Below are 23136 nucleotides of genomic sequence, written 5' to 3' on the forward strand. Positions count from 1 at the left end.
CAAGTTGGCCCAGCTTCGATACGGCGGGTCCACCTGTGTTGGCGCTGGGCTCGGGAGTGGTCGGCGGGTACAGCCTCGTAAACAGTGGAATCATTCCAGCTGTTGCGAGATGGAATCCGCCGATCGCTTTTGAGTCCGATGTTGACTTGGTCGATCATAGAATGTGTCATGGCTGGGCTACTTGGAGAACATTGCACGCAGAAAAATTCATGTTTGTACTGTACAAATAACTGTGCTTGTTTGTTTCAGTCCAGACCCACATCACACACTTCAATAGTCAACCGGAGCGAACCAACCCCCATCGAATCCATAGCCACAGCAATAGAACCGGACCAAAAAACCTACAACACACACACACCCACCCAATAGAAATGGACAACAACCACCCATCTTCCGTCACAACCGAGCATGCCCGGGATATGGCAAATAACTAGGAGGAAATGCCTAGTTAATTTTGTTAATTGTTTTCTGCGTGAATGTAATTCACAGTCACCACATGCGGTGGTGACAATACGGCATCGGACCGTCATATTTAATAAATAAATAAATAAATATTTAAAAAATCACAACACAAAGGTTCGTTTTTATTAGTTTTTATTGAATTTACTTTATTTCATCTGCTGGACAAAGTGTGTAGGTTTGTGTGTGTGTTCTTTGTTTTCTGTCTGTTTTACACAATAAGGGTTCGCTGTCTTTTCTCGCGGGTCTTTGTGCCCACGTGCGGTTTTAGTTCGGCTTTTGTTTTGCTCTATGTTTACGATTCATTTTTTGACAAATGTTTCATCAATCCTGTTATGTTTCTTGTTTTTCTGCGCACCAGAGTAAATCCCAGTTATCTCTTTTGTTCTGTGCTGGGATAATATTTGTTCCTTTCTCTCCTCATGCTTTTATCTCATGCGCGTTTTGGCATTGCGGTATGATTTGCATTTGATTTGTTGAATAGTGTGTCATCCGTAGTGGAAGGTCTACACGGAGTAAAGTTTTTTTCTGTGGCTGTGTCCTGTTTTACATATACAGTACCACCAGTACACTGTGCCTTCCCATTACCTTGCTTGAGCTTGTCTTGCAGTGGTTGTTCTTGCTTTGCTTGGGGGTTTGTCTTAACCTCTACACCTGTGCATTGTTGTGTTGGGTACGTGTACGTGTGTGTGCGAATATCGAAACGGAGCTCTGTCGCTATGTTTTACGATGGTTTGCATATGTAGCTTCCCATTACTCGGCCAAAGACAAAATACATCTCTGTGCCATCGGTTTGCTCGCACACGGATGTTGGGTTCAGATTGAATCAGCAGTTATCAGTGTAACGTTTTTCTCCGCCTGTGTTGCTGTTGTTGAATAATCTATTCGACACATTCGATAAGCTTTTGCAAATATACGCAGAATATATCTCCGAATTCTACGATTTCCACGAGCGGTACATCTAATATCGGTGTCTGCCAACCCCCTCACCCATGCGTGGCATTATGCTTTTGATCATCTCGTACTTAGGATACTTCTGGCCTGTGTTGCATGGGTGAGTGTGTGTATGTGTGTGTAGATATATACAAAAAGTGCATCTAGAAGTTGACCAGTTTTTTCCCTTTTTTGTTGCTACTTGTGTATTCTTTACTTATCTGTTTTACGTGTGTTTTTTACCGTTTATCCTTCTCGGTGAAATTTTGTTTCCTTCTGTCTTATTTTAATGTGGCTCTTACTTTTCACATGCTGTCGCTTTATTTTAAATAGTTATCATAAAAAGTATAAGTCATCATATAAAGAGTTTTGTATCATTTTCCTTCTTATAGATTCTTGCTTTGTGTTTCTTTTTCTCTTCTGTCTCTAGGTTTGTTCGTTTAGTTGCGCCCTATTATCTTGCTACCATATCGTTTTCTGTACGGTGTGTCTCGTTTTGTTTGTTGCCACCGTGCCATACATAGTATGATTCCCCATCCCAGCGGGAAAATGAAATGGCTCCGCTCGTTCCCTCTATCTGGCGGTGTTCTGTGATTTCCGAAGAGAAAGATGTCGAGAGTAGAGAGGCAATCCATCGACTTTTTTGTGTGTGGGTTTTGGTTTTACGGTTGCACGAATCTAATCTAGGCGCCCGATGATTGAGTCTTGTTTTCTTCATAAATCTCGTTGTTATGTGATGGTGATGATGCAGATGAGATGAGGATGGGTGACACAATGGTTAAGCTACCAACATTGCACCACACCTGCTTTACACACACTAAATACACTCAGGAGTATCTGATTTAAGAAATGCGGATCGGCACTCTCGTACGATGGCTTATACTACACGGAAACATCTGCAGCAGCGATGCGACGGTCTCCTTTCTAGTTCGAGCGTCGCTTGCTAGTATCAGTGTCTTCCGTCTTAGGGGTTCTTTTTGTGTGTTTGTGTGTGAGTGTTTGCATCTTTAATCTAAACATTTACATAATACGCTCGGCCCTTTTTCGCTCAAGAAGCAGTAAAAGGGAGGATGTCTTTTTTTATGGGCTCGCGTTCAGGATAGAGCAGGATTCACCGATCACGTTGCATCGAAGTTTGACAGGACATCGAAGGATAGGAAGGATACTCTTTTTAACCTATTTAATCTATACGCACCTGCACTAGAACTCAATCCACATTCTCGAGTAAATAAAGAATCTTCACAAATATTAACATTACTTACTCTGGGTCTCTCCCTCTAGCAACGGGAAATGGTCAAGCATGATCAACACAGACGGATACACATCTAAGGCGCTAGGCAAAAATGTACAGAACAGGGGGATGCATGGGAGAGGATGGCGAGTGAGGAGTGAGTGGGAAACACTGCTTACAACAAATTCATTTTTCCTAATTTTCTTTAAACTATGTCTCGTGCCGCTCTCGCTTCAACTACAATTCCCATTTCCCATCTGCCTTGCTAAACTTCCCGCTTCTTTGCCTTTGTTAGACAGCCTGGTTAGGACTTCCTGGCTGGCTCGCATTCCTTTGCACCGTTGTGCATTGTTTTCGGCCACAGAAAGTTGTGGGCCAAGCCTGCTGCTCCGATCGAAATATGGGACATATTCTGTAGCACATTCACGTGTATATATATTTACAATAAGTGTGACGGCGTGTGCACTCACCTCGCGAGCAACGCCACCAACCAAGATAAACTCAGACGTACGTGAAAACAAAACGATACCAATTTCCGACTCTTTACTGTGTTCTTCCTCCATTCCTACCAAACGAACGAAATACTTTACCAACAATTTTCCCCCGAACTGGCTCGAAAATGGCGTACCGGTCGGAAGTGTAGAACGCAAAACTGCATCTTTGAAAAGTTTCCCCGGAAAGAAACATTAGCTTTTCTTCGATGCTGCTGCGCTCGATTGTGGGTTTTTTCTTCGCATTCTTCGCGTTCCTTACGACTACGCTTGCGACGATGATGGCTGCAGCCGATGATGGTTTGCCTCATATCACTACTACGGCGGGCAGATAAGCTTCTGCAGGTTGGTTTCAACCAAGACGATGCCCACCGGGACGCTTTTCACTCAGTTGGTGGTTTTTCGTGCAAAACAACTCGAAACCCCCCGTTAGCCGCACGCTTAGGCATTGTTTTGTGGTCGAGCAGAAATGAAAACCCGGTGCGGATTAGAAGTGGATGAAGTTTTCGTATTCTCCCTGCTTTTTCTGCTCACAATTCTCGTAATGTTTGGTCCTGTTTTGTTTGCTTGCCTTCAACGGAATGAAGACCACCCATGGGAGCTGTTGCTCTGATGAGCGAGGGTCTCTGGAATATTGGGCGAAGCTTGCAAGAAGTTTTCGTTATACCTCCCTTCCCCTCCGCACAGAGGTTTTTCCTGTGCTCTAATCAATGTGGGCCACTCGTCAGAAAGCCTGAAGGTTTTGCGAGCGAAGATAAAGCGCGCTGAACGTGAAGAAAACCGCAACCGGAACAGGCACGGCGGAAGTCAATCCGCTGTCGGCTGTCGTGTCTTGGTTAAGCTGCAAAAACCGTTCGGTATCGGCCTGTTGCTTGCGAACCGATATGGAGAGCGGAACATGTTCCTATCAACCGAGCCGAACTTCACCTCATCAAACGACGACGGGACGTGCAGGAGCAAAAACTTTCCGGGCAACTTTTCCAACACCCCGGGTTGGAACGGAACATGCATTTGTAAGTTGGGGTCGTAAAGAAAGGTTGCAAAACTTTCGAGCCGCATGAGCTTTTGTTTATGTATGTGTGTGCGAGCGTTGGTTTTGTTTGACTTCCAGATGAGAGCATGAGCTTGGCTAGGATTTCATTAGGGAGCTATAGCAACGAACAGCTGCTGACCGGTGTTGAGTAAGCTGTCAGGATTCTTTCCTGAAGACTTTTATTGAGGCCATAGGAATACATCTCCAACGGAAAGACGTCATATTTTAATTTGAAAACGATTTTTAATCTTATTATGACGTTTCTGACAGCAATCGTGTGCAATCAACACCTTCGAATGAACGATTGCTGAAGTCTTTAAACTGTGTGGAGTTTAGCATGTAAGTCGCAACTTTAAACCCAGCTTTGTAAGTTCATTAGAGTTCACAGAAAAATGGGGTGAAGTAAAAAAGGAATCCCTCGTCCGAATAATTTTTCCTCCCGATTTGTTTTTACGACTCCAAATGCCGCACCGTCATAAAGTTCCCATTTTCCCAATTATGCCACTGACCGGTCCGCCGTTGAATAGGACGCTCGTTTGGAGGACGGTTATTTCCATGCAGCACGATAAAAGTAATGTCCAGCCAGCGCGCCACAATTGCAGTACACAGCTGGAGGAATCCGTTCGCCAGCCCCAAACCTCGCGAAGGATACCAACGCCGTCCTGCTCTCTGCTGAGTCTTGGGGCTTCGTAACAAAGGAGTATTGAGGTTCGTTTGAAAATTTAATTACAAAATCTACCCCCACGCTCAACGCATCGGCGTGTGGTGTGGTGTAGCTGCGGTCCAGCGCTAGAGGAATGCATATTTAAGCGGAGTATAGTTTTAGGGCGCAATGCCCGTTTCGGTCCTGCGGTGTCACCCATTCAATGCGGGCTTGTTATTGGAATAATTGCATTTTACACACCTTTAATTGCCCGCCACTAAATATGCTTCTGTTTGTCGGTGTTACGGGTGAAGCTGCCCGGACTCATCCCGGCCCATCGGAAGCGGTTCTACGCCAGCGGCAACTAGCGGCGTGGACCAGATAGGGAACCGTTTCCATATTCATAAGTTTATAATGGGTTCAGCTCACCCGCACGAGTGTCGGTCAAAGCTAGTTTGGGAAAGCATTTTAAATGTATAATGTGGTTGGGGAGAGGACGCTATTACAATCGGTTGACGGATCCTATTATTGACCGACCACGGGTCAAGGCTTAGAAATTATGTCAAAGCATAACAATGGCTGGAATGCATCATTCTCTTAATTGAACGCCGGAATGTATGCAGCGCTGGCAGCACTGACAGCGCTGAATAGAAGCGTTACCAAACCGTTACTCATTTAACTGTGTAATGACGAGCTTTTTTGATGGCTGTTGCAAATGATCGATGACATTTTTATTACGTTCACCGCCCCCATACGCTTTCCCATAATCGATTGCTGCATTAACTTTTAGAAGGGTTCAAACTACAAGCAAAATAAGCTTTTTGCTGAAAAACATCTCAACTGACAGCGTCACCGGGTTGGAAATGTTCTGATGGCTCAAAATAAAAGCATCGAAGCTCGTTCACCTCCGGGGGAAGCACAGCACACCCGGCAGCACAATGGTGTGTGATTTCAATTAAATTAATTTAATTTTTGCTCCACACTTTTCTTCATAGCGGCAAAATGGCTTGAATTGTTTTCTACCTCTTATTTGCTTCGCTTTCATTTTCTCCCCCGCCACAGTCGCTCGAATCACTCGAGGTTTTGTTATTTTTTGGAGTGCTTTTTGTGTGTTGAATTTTTCATTCGATACCGAAACGCATCCGCTCATTTTTTGGGTGTTTTTGATGGTGGTGGTGGTGGTGGTGAGTTTCCCCCCACATTTGCTCCTTTGCTTTCCTTTGTTGTCTCGCGCACACAAGCCATCCGTTTCTGTGTGTGTGTGTCCCAGTGGAGGTTAATGGTAATAAATTATGACCACCTGCGTGCAACGGCGACACAGTGGGCAAGTGTGAGGTTGTGACCGCGATCGTCACCATGATCATCAGCACGAGCATCATCATTGGCATCATCATCGTCGTCGTCGTCGCAGTACTCGTAATTGCTGAAATTGCCATCTTCGTCCCGGTCGGTAGCCACGAGGTTTAATTTGAGTGGTTGTTTATTTTATCAGAGTAAATTAAATTTCATCAAAAAATATAGTCCTTCCAGCTTAATCAATTTCAAGCAGCGTTCGGGGTTTGCTGTTTTTTGTTGGTTTGGTTTTACCTGCCTTTAACTAGAGCTTCAGCGTTGTTTTACTTTCAGGCTGTTGCGCTCGGTTCGGTTTGAGCCTTGATACGTTTTTTGGGGGTACAAAAATAAATAGTCGCTTGTTTTTTTTACACATTATGAATACAAAATGGAGCCAATGCGTGTGGCACAATTAAATTATAGTAAAACTCTCGATCGGAAGTTTTTTGTGTGTGTCTGATAATGTACAATTCAACATATCCAGAATGTGCCTCTGATAATGTAACTTAGCTGTAACGCTACCAAGAACCTCACGGGTGCATTCTTTCCTATGTACGTAAATTAGCGGAAGGGTCAACTTCAAAAGCTTACCAAACGGCAAACGGTGACCAGCAGCAGGGCGCCTAGCAGCGATCGTATTTCACTGGCAAACAGGACCGACGCCCTGGACGAGCTGTAGTGTGTGACACTCAGATCACGTATCTCAGTATCTGCAAGTAGACCAGAAAGGCAAAGGTTCCATCAACAGTGGCGCATTAATTAAACTTTAATATTGGGAGACTGTGTGCGAAGAAGAGCAGTTGCCGATCTTGGGAAGGTATTCAACCTCGAACCAAGTGGTGTGTTTACCGAAAAATACAGCCAAACAGATCAACAAACACTCGGCGTGCGGCACATTGGCCGTAATCAAACTCGCTGAAGCATACAGTAAACACTTGAGCCACGTTTTTCGCATTTCGGCTCGTTTCGTCTTCATCGGAAAGTTCCTCCTTCCTTGTCGGCAAACATCTTCAGCGGTAAAGCGGTCTCTGGGTAAAGGGTGTTTGGCTACGCAGCAACAAATTACTCAATCCACTTACCTGTGTTTGACGTGGTGAACAGAAAGCTCTCGGAAAAGTCACTCCAACCGTACCGGTTCCTGTCGTTGCGTTGCCACAACCGTACCACGGGATGCACCGAGCGTTGCCATCGGATGTCCACCACAGACGGAGCCGTTCCGGGCAGACGGTTTTTTCCCGAAGGATAATGATTTTAATCACGGCAGCAAATCGTTTCATCAGCGGCGAAAATGAAATAGCAGAATGGAAAAGACAGACCGGTGGATGAGTTGATTAAAATAAATTTAATTTAAATTTCAATTTAAGAATATGTCTGCCCGAACGTCCACCGTGTCGAGCTCGGGCTGATCCGCTTAAGCGGTATCGGAGCGATGTGTCTCACGGGAGCTAAGCGACGGCAAGGCTCCGTAACGGGAAGACATGGGTAAGACATTCTAGCCGAGTGCAGAGACCGAAACCTAGAATTCGCATCTGCATCGCTTCCCGGACACGAGAACGGAGTGCCATTGCGATCGATCAAAGTCCCACAGGGGTGACGCCATTATTAAAAATCGATTAGAAGCAATCAATTTTATTCACATGAAGAACATCCAATCTTCGAAGCTTCGCAGCTGCAAGCTGGGCTTTGACCTGGGGCGTAAGAAGATTAGCATCTTTGTGTGTATTGCTCCCCCCCAAAGTATGCATGAGTGTGCGTGTGTGTGCGGGTTTTGTCATTCGATCAGATGGACACGAAATGATGCCCTGCAGCTTAAGAAGTTAATACGAAGCCTCCAACGCAAAAATGATATGACTACTGGTTGCGCTCCCGACAATCCGGTGGGGAGCAAAATCGGGCCGAGGGAAGTGAACTGTTCCTCCCAAAGCTTACTGTTTTTCCGTATGACAAGATTGGATTTTCTGTTTGATGAATTTCTAGCTCCCTCTAGCGACAAACCCGGTCTAGTGCGGCTTTATATCGACAGGATCATTGGATCACGTTGTTCCCGAGCACACAGTGATGTTCTGTGTTCAATTGTGTACTTCCGTTTCTTTTTCGTAGTCACTTCTTGTGTCCTGGAAAAGCCCAAGTTTAAAACTCATCCAGCTTGGAGCAGTAAAGAGGTGACTCAGAAGACAGCGTATCGTGTTTTGGGGCTGTCTGAAAGCAGAAACCATTAATTTTGTCCCATATCGAATGTTCCCACCCGCTGTGGATCATGCTTGCACGAATCGGATTATAAAAGCCAAAGCTCCAAATCATGCGCCCTTCTTACTGGGTAGTGGTGGCATAGGGGTGGTCACAAGGAAGAGACAGAATCTCGTAGAGAGGATTTCTTCCTGCTGGGCGACATAGAGCATCGCATCCCTGAGCTTGGTTCCGGAACCGGTTGTAGTGTCCCGAAGGAGCTAACCGGTTGGGAAGGTGGGCTAGAAATCTGGATGATCACTCATCAATAATTACCTGGATTGAACCCGTGCTTCGTACTGCTGGTCCGGCTCGAGACCCCGTATCAGGTAGCTCATGCCCTGGGTGTAGTGGTGGGAGTAGGGAAAGGCCGGCAGCACAATGTCCCGCCAGTCCGTCTTGGACCACTTGTGGTGCAGATTGTGGTAGCCATTGTTGTACGAGTAGCTATCGTACGAGTTGATTTTCCGGTTGTAGTCTAGCATCTGCCGAGCGTAAAGGTTGGCCGTTATTGGGGATGGAGTGCGCATTTTTTTGTTGTTGATGGTCGTTGCATTCGTTTTTGTCCGTTGGTCCGTGCGGTAGTCATCCGGGGCGGGTTTTGCCACAGCACACGACGGAGACCACAACGTGCCGAAATGACATCGTTTTGGATTGGTATTCCGTGTACAAATTGTGGGATTTGATGGTGCCAGATGAAGGTTGTCATGGAGGTGGCATTTTTTGTCGATTCGTGTGTGGATGTGTGTATTGTTGTACATGGTTCCACGGGTGGAAGGTGCCAGCGCGTGCAGCAAATTTCCATTCGATACGGTACCGGGATCCGAAACCAACCGAACAGGATGGAACGGTTCACGTGCACAGCAGCCGTTTCGGTTCCAGCATTACAGGTTCCCCAGTTCCGAAACGGGAAGATCCCCCCGGAATGATGAATGTGACACCACACACACACACACAATGGAGCACCGAGAACGAGAAAACGAATGAACCAGATGGGATTGAATTAATTCTTCCACTTGCCATGTCTTTGTTGCTGCGAAAAATGGAAAAATGGTTTGATGAAGCTGAGGGGCGGTGTCGGGCCTACGGAAAATGACATCTTCAATAAAAGCGTAAAACAAATTTGACCCCACAATCCGCGGAGAGGTGCAGAGAGCGCGTCGAACCCAATCCGATAACGATTGGAAAGCGAATTGAAGTGATGTTTATGATGACAGTATGATTGAATTTGACAGCTGAACTACTTAGACGACCAGTCAAACCGCCTGAAGGTAGGCAATCGAGTTGGCATCGCTTCGATCGATACTCATCCGTCAATCCGAAACTATGGAACAACGAACCAACTCCCCGAACAGTATACGTACATTATCACCCGCGTAGCTGTGGTGCATTTTCCGGCTGTCGAGAAAGATGCCGTCCTGCGTTTGCAGCGTTTCACCGTCCACCTGCCGGTAGTACAGCTTGAACTCCTCGATCGGCGAATGTGAATCGACGATCCAGGAAATGTTGTACTTGTCCTTCCACTGGCTGTTTGGCACGGACCGGAAGACGGCCACCTTCGGTTTGCCCGTCAGCGTGACCGTTTTGCGCGTCTTGCCGAGCTGGTTGTCCGCGATGCACGAGTAGTTGCCAAAGTCCTGCGGGTGCACCTTCCGGATGATGAGCGTGTGGCGGGCGCCCCGGTTCTCGATCACGTGCCGCTCCGTCTGGTCGATCTGCATCGTGTCCTTGTGCCACAGTACCTTCAGCGTGGTAGAAAGCATATGGTTTGAAACGAGTGGCAAAAGAGAGAGAGAAGAGAGAGAGAAAGAGAGAAAGAGATAGCAAAGAAAGGCGGTGGAAGAAGAAGAGTTGGAAAAAGTAAAAATAGTAAAAACAGTTGTTTAGCTAGCGTTATGGAGCGCAATTAAAGGCAGTCAAGCAAGAGCAACGTTTAAAATGCAAATAAAAAGATGAAAGGAAAACAAATGGATAAAGGAAGTAGTATCACGTACTGAAACATGAATACGTTAATCCTGATTGCATGCTTCGTTTTACTCGCTCCCCGCTCCCGGTTAGGTAAACAAGCATGAAAAACCTCATTTTCCGAAGCATAAATGAAAGGAAATAATAAATCCTACCGATAAGAGTTAATGCCCGAAAACCGTGTAAGCTAGTTAACGGCACAAAAAAACAAGCACTATAACTTTAACCGAGGCCCGTTGGCCAGGAACAGAAAGAAAAAAAAGCGAACGTCTAAGCACTTAGCGACGCAATGAACTGCACGGGAAAACTACTTACTTCCGGCTGAGATTCACCGTGCACGATACACACGAGCATCGCCTCCTGGCCCTCGCCCGAGTACACGATCGGATTCTCGACGCTTATCTCAGGTGGATCTGGAAGTAAGAGAGGGAGAGAGAGGAATAGGAGGAAGAAAAACGACATTAAAAGACCATTGAAAGGCGTCCAGTTTAGCAATCAGCAGTCCAGTGTGTGGAATCGAAAATGGTTCGTGGGCCCGCCAAAAAGTTCCCATGTAAACAAACATGTCCCGGACCACAGCCCCGTTTTCGTCCGTTTTATGAAGCATTAAGCGGCAGCTTTATGTTGGTTTCCGCAGTGGAAGTTCTACTGCTTCACACGCCAACACACACCGCAAAACACAGTTGAGTAAGAAAATTGAATTTAATGCACGAAAATGCAAATGGCTAGTGGGAAGGTTTTGAAGTACCCTGGCACGATAAGAAACTTCCATCCGCTTTGGTGGGCGAGAAAGGTAGGGTGCGGGTGGGGAAAAGGGAGAGTGGAAACAATCAACCTCACCACTGGTGTATAATTAAATTAATTCTAAACTTCGAATGTACTGCACTTCACTGTGCGGCTGTGAAGCCTTGTGGCCATTGCGTACTTCAAATTCAAACGTAGCCTAGTGCGACCCGTTGGTCAAAAGTTTCCCGGAAGTTCGTGCGGCAATACCGGGAAGTGGCATCATCAGGAAGTCAAATGTCAAATGATGCCGCTCGCAACTCCCCCGGACACTTCCCGCACTGCAGGGTTTTCCTCACATTTAGCCCGGGGAAATACGAGCCATCTCGTGGCTAATTGGCCGAAACTAAAACCTCCGGGACGGGTCGGAACGGAAAACCGCAGGCGTATTGGGGAAGTGCGGGAGTGTTAGTTGCCCATTAACAGACGGTGGCTAATGCTCGTAAAAGTTGGCCCCACCTCCGACCATCCTGGACCGACCCCCCCGGCGGGACTGCCTGGCTCAGGTTTTCACAATGAGCGTGGTCAATAAGTTTCGCTCGAGGGTATGTTCACATGTTCGACATGTACGCTCGCGCGTGTGAGCGTTCGACACACTCGCTCTCTCGCGGGGGTGGTATACTAACCTCAAAGTCCCGGTCACAAAAAAACTTGCAAACAAAAGGAAAAACGACCGTTTTGTTTTTCACCGTGCTGTGGACGGGCGAATAGTTTCACTATGAGCGATGTCGGTCGTGAGTAATACGAATAGGAAATAGCATAATTTTATGCTCCACCCTAAAGGTAATAGACTTGTTCTCGGCTTTCGGCGCCTATTTTCCACCCACCTACGGTGGATGCGATTCTTCTGTTGGTTTATTTGCACCCTTTAAATTTATATCTTTCCCAGCCCAGAGCTTTCGGTAGTGTGATACGCAAGCAGATGGCAAAAAGAATCCCCGAAAAGGCAAAGACGAGGCAAACCACGCCCATTGTAAATCCTTTTCCGGGAGAAAATGGCCCGAAAAGAAAGCGGAGCATTATAATTAGAGAGTACGTTAAGCTGGAACAGGAAGTGCGTGGTAGGGTGAAATAAAGACGCCGCTCGGTTTGACCGATGAAGGCCGGGTGCTTTAAAGGGTAAGGGGCCGGATGTTGGAAGCCATGTTGGATCAATGCCAAGCGTGAATGGAGGTGTTTTTTTTTCTTTTCTTTTGCTTCGTTCTCCATTTCGACGTTTTGTCGACGCTCGGTGGCGATAAATTTAGTTTTATTCCTGAAAAACTAACCGGTAAAGTCAAGCACGGGCCCCTTATACGGGTTGAATAAATGTTAATTTTATTTGACTAGGAAGTGATTTGTCGGCCAATAACAAATCGGGCAGGCTCGTGCGTAAGGATTTTCTGTGTAGATTGCGTTTAAAGTGGCGCGTTTGATGATGCGAGAAAGGGGCGCTTATTTGTAAAGTAAATGAAAAGCAAATATGAAGAGCGAATTTTTCTAATTGTTTCTGATTTCTGATCGATAGAATTTGCACCACAAAACAAAGGGGAGTAATTTAGTAAATTTGTTGAACAAACCACTCGTGCTGGGCGGTCAAACATGTCAAGCGATCCCTAGTTTATAACACAATGGGTGCGCTGATTTTCACACGCACGAGCTGCAGCAGCACGTCTTCCTGGACATGACCATTGCATTTTTGCTTTTACTCTATCCCTCTCATGCATATATTCATCAACATTGTATGCAAATATGAGGTGCTAGTTAGGTAAAAAGTCCCCCGTCCCCATGAATGAAACCTCCACATGTACTCGTGCGGGAGAAATCTAACTTTAAGTATAATTGAGACTCAAATAAATCCCCCAATTTCGGGTGACTGGCACAATATGGCCCTGGTCGGAGTGAATGGTAACCAAAGAAAGTTTTTCGCCCATTCGCACTCGTCCTCAAAGCGAGTTGAGGAGGGCGAGCGATTCTTATCTTAATTGCTAATCGCTGTGAACCCATCATCACATTACTGGCACTGGCACTGCTGCCGCCTGTCTCGTGGGGTCGAGCTAGGAAGGATTCGCTCGTGGAATCGTGGAATTGTGGAGTGAAATAATAAAATGTGAATAAAATAAAACGCTTACTCACGCACACCTCCCGGGAAAGGGGGACACAATGACGTCGATGCTTCGTGATAAGAGCTCGTTACGGGGGCTCGCTACAAACGAATCTCCAAACTTCGTCAGAATTCACGACAGGGTAAATGCCCAACAGAAGGTGTAGATTTCCACCAAAAGAAAGAAAAAGGAAGAGGAGGAAAGCAGTAGCAGCTGTCACTCGGATTTTGGGCGCTTAATTTTACGCTTGTGCTATAATTCAAATCTACACCTGCGTTCCCTTGAGGACGTATGGGATGATTGCGTTTGACAGGCGCCGAAGTACACCGTGCGCACCTCCCAAAACAAACCACACGAACGAAGGTCACATCCAAATACTTCCCAATACTTCTTTCCGGGGCTTTAGGGTTCCCAAACATCCCACCCATTTTCCCAAGGGAGACGGCGAAATTGCTGTCTTTTCACCTTGACGCAGTTAAACGGTACACTCCCAGTTGGTGGGTATGCCGGCAAATGCAAGCAAAGCCTATTTTCACAAGCTCGATTTCACACAAAAATAGCTTCGTCGGCGGGATTGCTTTCAAGAGGATTTGGAAGGAAGAGAGAGGGAGAGAGAGAGAGAGAGAGTGTGAGCGAGAGAGGCCTGAAAAAATCTTGGAAGGGAATGTACGCAACGAACACAGTGCCATACCGCGAAGAGGCCGCAGGAAGTCAAAATAAACGACTCGCCAGCACGAAAAGGCCATAAAAATTACAATTATTTGTTGTTTCATCATGAAAATCGTATTTCACCGAACGGCCAGCTGAACGCGGAGCTACAGCAGGGACAAGGGTCGAACCAAGCAGGGTGAGGGAAAAAGGCGAAAAAAAAACCTCTTCAGGGTATGCAAGGACCGAGCGTGATTCGAATGAATGTTTGCAGTTTTGCAGATGGGCAGGCGCAAGTAAGTTTCGAACGCCATTCATTAGACGTGTCTGGCAGGGCGTAAAATAAGGGCAGAGCACAAAAATGCAGCGAGTCGTGCAGGTTGTCGCACATTTGCAACCGAGTGTGTGATTTTTTTCCTCCAGCCTTGGGAGCTTTCCTTGCCAGCGGGGGCGAGGAAAATGATGACCCCACATGAAACGAACCGGACAAGGGTCAAAATGTCGAATGATTATCATCCCGGAGTCGGTACGTGCCCTCGTAATCTGTCATCATGTGGCTTCCAAGTTCATCCGGCCCTCCCTCCGCAGCCATGCATTTTCCTAAGCATTTTCCCGGCGCTCGGTGGTCACTTATGTGCACCCGGGGGTCCCGTGCTTGAGCTCCAGTTGAAATTCCAATTTATTTTCACCTTATTTATCTTCGACGCCACACCGTTTGGCACGTTTTTGTGTTGTTTTCGTCATCCTTCTTTAACGCCATCCATTTCTAGTTGTCCACCCTTTCGTTTCGGTGGTCATTTTCATGACTTTCCACCTATTCAGCGTGTGTGTGTGTGCGTGTAAAGTTTTTCCCCTTTTTGTTTTTCCGGTTTTGCATCACGTTCCCGTCGAAGAGGCGGTGGAGGATCGATGAGTGGGGAGGGAACATTTTCGACCCCATAGACTCCATCGCTAGCGCTAGGAGTCACGGACGTTCGGTTCGTGTGACCAGAGCCCATTCCGGTGCTAGGATTTCGAGCAGCACCCTTGGGAATGGAATCTCATTTATCACGAATGCTTTTCCGCACCTTCTGGTGGGGTACCGTTGGACGGAAGGCGGGGCGGCCCAGTGTCACGGGGAAGCAAAAATAATGAAAGGGTTTTATCAACGGGTGCGCTGTGTTTGGTGAGGCCTGATTATGTGATAAATGCACGGTTTGTTCCGAAACGGGACCCGTTTCGCTTGGGACAGAATTTTCCATCATGAAACCGAGCGAAGGCAAGCGAGAGGAGGGGGAGAGTGAGTTGGAGGATGAAAATTGGTGGGCAAGTTGGTAGCATTTGCATATGCAGATTAATACGGAACTTCATACCTGCAGTCAATGATGCTTATGAGCTCCAGCGCTAACCGGCGGAGTCTCGTTAGAGCACGGGTTCTCTAGCCCGGGTTCTAAACAAGGGCTGATTTGTACCCAGTGGTAAGAATCTGAGGTACCCTTTTCGGATAACCGGGTGATACCCGATAGTGTCTCGTGTTTGACCGGTCTCCGCCAGTCTGACAGGTTTTGCAACGGTACTTACTCAGTTGCTGTACCTTTGCCGTGCGCGAGCGATGAAAACGTAAGAACAAAAAAAGGAAAAGCAATGCTAGCAGGACATTAAAATACTGACATTTTTTCGCACGCAACCGGTTCACACGCCATGGGTCTGGACCCGTTTGTCAAGTAAGTGAGACGCGTCCGATTACGACCGGCGAAGGTATGACTTTAACGAGCAGGTTGGGTTTTTTGCGCGTGGACCATGTATTTGAAGACTTGTTTCTTCATTCACAGCCAGGTATGGCTAGAGCTGGGCTCTAGCACACACAATCTATGGACGATAATAACTTGTTTGAACCTTATTGGTTTCGTGTTTAGGAGCAGCTGATAAGACTTGAATTTTGTGACCAGGTCCTCTAAAGATTACTCTCGAATGGTTTGTATCCCATAGAAATAATAGAGCACGTGTTCAAGCTATCCATTTTCATATTTATCCACGAAAAAAGCTTCTCCGAAACAAAGCCATAAAGGAAAACTTTTGCACCTAGGCAGCCAGAGCCGGACCGAACGACCGCAGCTGCTAGGTTGAACCCGAGATGAGTCAACGTTTTGCGCTAGTACAAGCTGTACCGAGGTGACGATGGTATTAAAAGTTACCACAACCTCTATCCTGTTAAAGAGTGTGTGGAACATGGTTTGTAGCAAGCGAAAGGACACTAACCAAAAAAATAAAAACTGCTTCCAGCAAACTCCAACACTGATCCAAGCGATGTCCAACGCAGAGCGGCGATGGCGATGTTCGCATCGCCCTGATGAGATTGTTTCGCGGTAATACCGAACGGATGAGTAGTTCTGAGTATTTGATGAGTTATTCCGGTCACTGGCGTGAGTTGTGACAGTTTGGAGAGTTTTTCCTATTGCTCTCATTGGAGCGCAGGCGGTAATCGAAAGGATGATGCTGTCACTAAGGTTTTTTTGTGTTCTGGAAGGTTTGATGGAATAGTGTGTAGGTGACTTGCAGGATAGTATTTCTCAAAGGAAGAACACAAAGTTCCAGTGAAGGTATTCTTGGAGGATGAGCAACAGTTATTGTTGGTGGTAATACAATTTATATCCATATTTCGCCAGTACGGCCCTTCTTTTCCAGATGAGCCTTTAAAAGAAGAGAGTAAAAATATGTGCCCAGCATAAGCTCTAGTACCTTCTAGTCTGGTAGTGGGCAAATTGGTCTTGGTGTTATATACCATAAACACGACACTTGGCGTAGCAGAGACCTATTTGAGGCATTCCACATGAAAAAATTCCCAGGATAATGGATAAGTAGACGATCGTGATCGATAAGCTATTTAAAGCAATCCTGGAAAAGGTCAAACCCGTTAAGCAGTTCTAGTGACAGATCAGCAACCAGGTAAGTTAATGGCTTATAAATCCACAGGATATCTTCAATTTCTACTTCTTGGTGGCTCTATACATCAAACTATTTTTTTTAACTTCAGATCTCCATAGCGACCAACTTCAGGAAAAAAAGGAAGCAATACTCACACAGCACATGAAGAATGATTTGACTCGTGGCCACCTGCCCGACACCGTTGTTTGCGGTACAGATGTACGTTCCACCCTTATGCCGGTCCATGTTTTCGATGACGTACACGGGACTGGTGAACTGTTCCTCGCCTGCGGTCCTCGCCAGATTTACGCAATCCAGGAAGAGAAGCAAAACAAACCTCGTCATTGGAATTGGTCCGAAAACAGAGATTGCAGGGCGAAAGAAAAACATAGGCGGGGGGAAAATTCCTCACCGTTCGGTAGCAGATTGTTTTTCCGCGTCCAGGTAATGTTGGGCATCGGGTTACCGGTGGCGGAGCATTCGAGCCGTACCGGGGAACCCTTCCGGACCTGCAGATGACCGCCGGATGTGACGTGCGTAATTTTCGGTGGAACTGAAACGAAGGAGAGAAAAACAGCGAGTGGAACCAGGTTAGTGATACAGTAAGGCTGTTTGAGGTTAAAAATAATTATAGGAAAATTGGTAAAACCGTGCCATTCAACACGCTTCCATCCCGGAATTACCGAAGGTCAGGGTGAAAGCTTTGTGGAAAGCTTCATCTTTGATCGTAAACGCAATCCTTCCCCACTCTTGGAACGTTTTCGGGGTGCGAACGGTGTGAGCCTAAATACGCGGAATGTTTTCCCATCCACCGTATATCCCCATCCCGCCCCACCCGGAAGATGCCCCGGTTCATCCCCCTCCATTAGTCCCGAAAGTGGAAATCAATTAAAGTGTAATTAAATTAAGAGTTGAATAAATTTGCTTCCTTCCTGCTGAGGGTCCCCGTTGCTATCGATCGTGTCTGCTGCGTGAAGTCGGCCGAACGGTCCGGACCGGTGGAAAACATTTACATCATTCGACAAATGGTCGAGCGAGCGGTGCGAGAGGGACCGTCGTGTGGCCGCGGAAATGTGGGAAACACTTGGGGGAAAAGTCAAAAAGCGCGTAATTTCCTTCCATCGGCCGGTCGACTTTTCATTTCCTGGTGGTGCCATACCACTCGACTTGAGTTTTCAAGTAATTAATTTCAAATTAAAGTGTGCTTGGGTTTATTGCACGAAGGCGAGGAGCAGGAAGGAAGAGGAGGTGCTATCGGTGTCCAGGGGGGGATGTTGATGCTGAAAAACAACACGCTAACACTAGCGGGAAGGAGGGTCATCGAAAGCTTTCAAAGGCTTTGTCGAACGGTCCCAGGCGGGTGGTGCCAGCGCCAGGTTTTTCCTAGCGAGAAGTGAAGCGACACGAATTGGCTCGCTTGGTGCGGAATTTTCCGAAGCTGGCGGTGTATTTTTCTTTCCTGAGCATGATTCTTACCCTACCTCTGGTGACCATGTTTTCGTGGAGTGCGAGATTCCTATTTTTCTTCGCTTGAACTATTTTCCAAACAGTTTTCAGCAACCGTTTCCGTTTGTTTCCTTGCTCCTTCTAGGCTCCAGGGGTTCGATGCAATGTGTTCTATTAATAACCTTTGTTTTGTGAATTCATTCGCGCTTTTCTTGTAATGTTTTCACCGAGCTTTTCGAGCTGGCTCGGCAAAAGGACTTAACAATGGGCTCTGAACGATCGCGGCCAGGATCGCACGGCAACCGTTGGTGAAAAATAATTTGTTTTCAGCGTTTCGGTGCGCTGATTGTGTATGTTTCTCCTTCTCAGCTGGCACAGTTGAAAATAAAATGTAACGAACAACGAGCAACATTTGAAAACGGGGGTTTTTCCTAACCGTGGGTGTGTACTGTCTGTATAACGTTGTTGGTGAAGAATAAATATGATCATCGTTTTTATCCCAAACACAAAGACACGCGGGCATGAGGGTGCTGTCGTTGCCCATTGCTTTATGTCTTCAAGGTTGTGTGCGAAGCGCGATGTGTGTTGTGACTGTGGTGTTGCGTTGTTTCTGTCGCCGCGTTGTTGATTTTAATGTAACACCGTCGTCTACGTACACATCGCACTCACCCACCCAAACCACTGGAAGGTTTTATTGGTAAATTTAATGACAAAACCGTGCCAAAATGCGGGACTGATGGTTTGCTTACAGAAGGTGTAAAACACGTGACATGGTTTTGCGTAACAGATGCCACCCGAATGGGGAAAGAAAGATTTGAGGTTAGACAGAAGCGTCTCTTTAAGTAACTGCCAGCTGATAACCGCAGAAAAGCATGGTACTGGAGATTCAAATGAGTTCAGGGCGATGTTAAATGTCATGGAATAGTGTTATAGCGTCAAGAGGGAAAATGCCTATGTGTGGTTTGAGGTGCTAGCGCCACGAGCTGTACTTGAAAGTAGATAAATCGATAGTAAGACTGGAAACACTTGCGCCTGTAAATGTCTATTACATCTCGAGTTGTGATTAGATTAAAGATGTAGTTTATTGTCTAAATACTAAATCAGACTCAACTTCAGTAGACAATACTTCTTATTGTTCTTCTTTTATTTTTCTGCTTTTGTTTGCTTGATTAATCTTTAGATAATATTATGATTAAATGTCTTCAAGCAATACACGAATACGCTTAAGATGATGTAACACAGATTGCATACATTTTGGCGCATGCAATATCGAATACTAATGTTTAGCGGTTTTAACGCAGATATCAAATGATTTTGCAGATATCAACCACGAACCTTATCCAAATCGTTCAGATGCTTTATAATAATGAGATGCTTTATATAATATCTTTAAAGCATAATGAGTGCCCCCGATTTAACTTCCAATCTTAAACAACTCTCGTTTAAGCCAGAGTAATGGGCTTGCCCATCGCCGACCTCCCTTTATTAATCTGCTGTATCACCCCGAAGGGCACCACACATGTACACATGCGTCATTCATCGTTCGCCCCGTAAGCCGCAAACCATATTTTGTTGATTTTTCATTGACTCCCCAAACACCGGAAACACGAAACGGACAAAGGCTCTCGCCCGGTTCGGTTTGCTGCGGTGGTTGAAGCACTTTTCCGAGCGGAGTCACCGGGAGGAAATTTATTTCCATTACATGACTCTGGTGGCCCCGGTACACAGCGCACTGGCAATCTCGGTTGGCTGCATGTACCGCTGTACCGTGCCACAGCGACCACACGCTTGTAGATAATTTATACGGCTTCCCTTCACTGCGCCTCCCAGCACCGAGCACTGATCCTCCCCGATAGCCCCACAGCCTCACAAGAATGGGAGTTTTGACTGCAATGCAACAAATATTTCATGCCACTGCCGATCCGATAATAATGATCCGAATCGGGCATGGAATCGGTATCACGAGCGCTCACGTTCGCCGGCCGTATTAAAGCGTTACCGGGGTTTTTATGCCGATATGCCTTCCCGTTTTATATGGCGCTCAACCATTTGGCATTAAGATATGCAGAAAACGGTGAGCATCCCCCCCAAAAACCACCACTGATAACGAGATAATCAAACGAGCTCGCCAGCGAAGCGAAAGGTGCGAATGGTTCGAACCGATGCTGCAATAAAGTGGCCCAAAAGCATCCGAACTTAGAGCCTGATGGAATTGACGGAATTCTCAGAAGTTTTTGGCTAGTGAGGCGGGTTGGCGTCTTCATGAAAAACCGATACCCCCCCCCCCCCCGCCACCCCGACTGGCCAGTGCGGGATCGTTAGCACAGGTTGTCTAAGGGGTGGCGGTGGGCCAGGTTGGGAGGGATCGTTTCGTTTCGAAATGTTTTATTTATTAGCTCTCCGTATGGTGATTTATTGGCGAGAGGAGTTTGGGATTAGTTTTGCAGTCACATAAATCTCCGTTCGGCCTCAGGGGCTTCATGATTTCTTTGCCTCCCGTTGTACCGGGACTCTTTTTTTGCAACCAAACCAAACTGTCCGACAGGTACGGGAGTATTTATGCCTCAGCGTGTGTGTGTGTGTTTGTGTGTCCTGCGAGGGCTCCGAGGTACTGAGCAGGTTGAAGATTGAAACAGCAGAGAAAACAAAAAACGAGCAAGCAGAGCATAAACATTGCCAGCACAACACTCGACCCTCGCTGCAGGTAGGTTTGTGATTTCTTTCCAACAAACCAGGGAACCAGGAATCAGGAATCCGAGCTCACCTCTGTGGGGTGGGATTTTTCTTATATGCTTCGATTCGTTTCATTACTCTCCACAATTTTCTTGCCGTCGGGGTGAGTTGGTTCGATGGCATATGACTCCCTGCTCAAGAGGATGAGGGTATTTTATTGGAAAATTAAGAGTCCTGCTGTTTCTACCTCTCCGCCAGGAAGCAGGCTACAGGTTCCCGGGGAAAGGTGCCTTGTTTATTATTGATTAGAATGGCATCCATAAACGGATCGCTCGAGCGTGAGGGGACGCCCTGATGGTGAGGCTTTATTGGCTGATTGGGTGTCCCTAATGTGGACCAATAAAACTCGATCCACTCGAGCCGGCACTTCCCGAAGCGTGCCCAGGAGTTTGTTGTAATGGTCGTAGGCGAGATTGTTTTCCAACAACCGATACCCGTGTACCGTGGGCCGAGTTGCGAGGAAAAATATGACCTCACATTAATCTTTTACAACTCTCTTTGCAAACAACTGGTTTTGTGGTACACGATTTACGATGAAATTGATTCAATCTCCCATTCCGGGCGGCTTCCGCTCTAAACTGGTGGTCACGATTTTTATTCCGCTTCCGATTCCATCGCCGGGATCGCAATAAAACCGTACACGCGCGCGAGCATATGTTTTGGCTTCCTCGTCCGATCACAATCGACAATGAATGTGAGCAAATTTAATCTCCATTATCGTTACGGGGAAGCGCTGATCCGGAGCTCTCGGTCTCTCGCACTCTCTCGGTCGTTCGGCAAATATTTGTGGGGTCGGTTTTCACTTCAAAAACCTGGAAACTGGTGAGTCTTTGCAAACTACTGTCCCGACACGCAGCTGCCGCCGCAGGATGCATGTGGATGCAGCCGGACCACAAAACGGAACGGTACTAGTTTTTAAGCAAACATTTGCATTCCCCATGAAGCGGACAGTTATATCTCCAATTAGTTTATCAAAATGTAAATTTTTATGCTCCGGCCAGTGCGCGGCAAACCGGGACGGGAGCATTATATGCACAGCATAAGACCAGTGTGCATATTTTTATACATCCCGCTCCAGGACGATGGGCCGCCACTTCCCCGGCCCGGAGTAAGCATTGCCGTCGCGTGGAACGATGTGTCACATGTGAACTACCGGAGGGAAACTAGTTGGACTTTCCTTGTTTTTTTTGTCGCTCATCTCCTTGTTCCTTGTTTTCCATTGTTGAACGGTTTATCCTTTTCTGTTTTGGCGCGCATCGACTGTGTGCATCGACTTTCCGGCTGGCGGCACGTTTCGTATTTTCGGGGTCCGAATGGAAGAGAAGAAGAGAAAAAAACCTCCTCTTCCCGAATGGACTTGGTGGTGTGGTGGCAAAGGCAGGATTTGAACTTTTAATTCATTTTTTTGCTGTTGCGCTGTGTGCAGGGTTTCCAGTCCAGATGTCTTGTCGCCGGTGTTCCCGGTTGCGTTCGCTGACAAATGCAAACGAGCTGAAGTTGAAGCGGACAGTGACAATTGCACCATCTAACCGATGGGGTGTGTGGGGGTCAGTGCGAAGGGATGGGATGGCGGGAAGGCTTCCGGGCCTTGGGAGCAGAATGAATGTTCCCTCTTTGGCCCGCTGGGAGGATGCTCGGAATAAGTCTAAATTTTCCCATTGTTTCCACGATGTTCGGCGATGCATTCGGCCGTTGTCAGGAAGGCGCTCGACCAATTTTTTGTTGTCTGAATTCTCGCTTGCGAATGACCATTATTTGCTCCCGCTGTTGGGAGCGGCACATAAAGATCAGGGACAGCATGCAAAACCAACCTCATCCACCTGTTCCCGGGACGTGGGCGAAGGACCTCGACAAAAAAAACCCCCTCCGAGTTTCGTTCGTTCCCCGGTTTGTTTCCGACTGTGTTTCGACTGAACATTTGTTTTGCATGATCGTAGACGAAGCGTGAAGTGGAATGAAAATATGAATAACGGAGCTGGCTGGCTGGCTGGCTGGCTAGCTGGACCTCGGATTCGGTTCACACTGTTTTATGCTTCGTAGGCATTCCATTCCCGCAAATGGGAGGCTCGGAAGCAGTGGGTGGGATTTTTCCATTCGCAAAACGCTTCCGGATGGCATGGAACGTGCGCCATCCGCAACTACTGTCACTCGATGCAATCGAGCGTGACTTGTGGAAGCGAATGATCGGCGATGCAATTTGCCGGCTGCAGTGGGACCTCTCTGCC

General features: G+C 46.8%; 1 protein-coding gene across 4 annotated transcripts in view; it reads right to left on the reverse strand.

Annotated features, from left to right (window-relative positions):
- Nucleotides 1-577: 577 nt before the first annotated feature.
- The window catches only part of LOC118504934 (hemicentin-1-like), an 88953-nt gene continuing 66394 nt past the window's right edge, over nucleotides 578-23136 (reverse strand). For 3 of the 4 annotated variants that reach the window (XM_036040028.1, XM_036040029.1, XM_036040030.1), the window contains exons 5-11: nucleotides 17145-17285; nucleotides 16888-17019; nucleotides 10629-10726; nucleotides 9713-10093; nucleotides 8625-8833; nucleotides 7202-7260; nucleotides 578-6832 (exon numbers count right to left, since the gene is read on the reverse strand). In XM_036040028.1, coding sequence (XP_035895921.1) covers nucleotides 6702-6832; nucleotides 7202-7260; nucleotides 8625-8833; nucleotides 9713-10093; nucleotides 10629-10726; nucleotides 16888-17019; nucleotides 17145-17285 — 1151 coding nt within the window. In that variant the 3' untranslated portion in view covers nucleotides 578-6701. The remainder of the gene's footprint in view (nucleotides 6833-7201; nucleotides 7261-8624; nucleotides 8834-9712; nucleotides 10094-10628; nucleotides 10727-16887; nucleotides 17020-17144; nucleotides 17286-23136) is intronic. The other variant, XM_036040031.1, reaches the window with a different exon arrangement.

This window comes from Anopheles stephensi, chromosome 2, assembly GCF_013141755.1.
Source record: "Anopheles stephensi strain Indian chromosome 2, UCI_ANSTEP_V1.0, whole genome shotgun sequence".
NCBI classification, from domain to species: domain Eukaryota; kingdom Metazoa; phylum Arthropoda; class Insecta; order Diptera; family Culicidae; genus Anopheles; species Anopheles stephensi.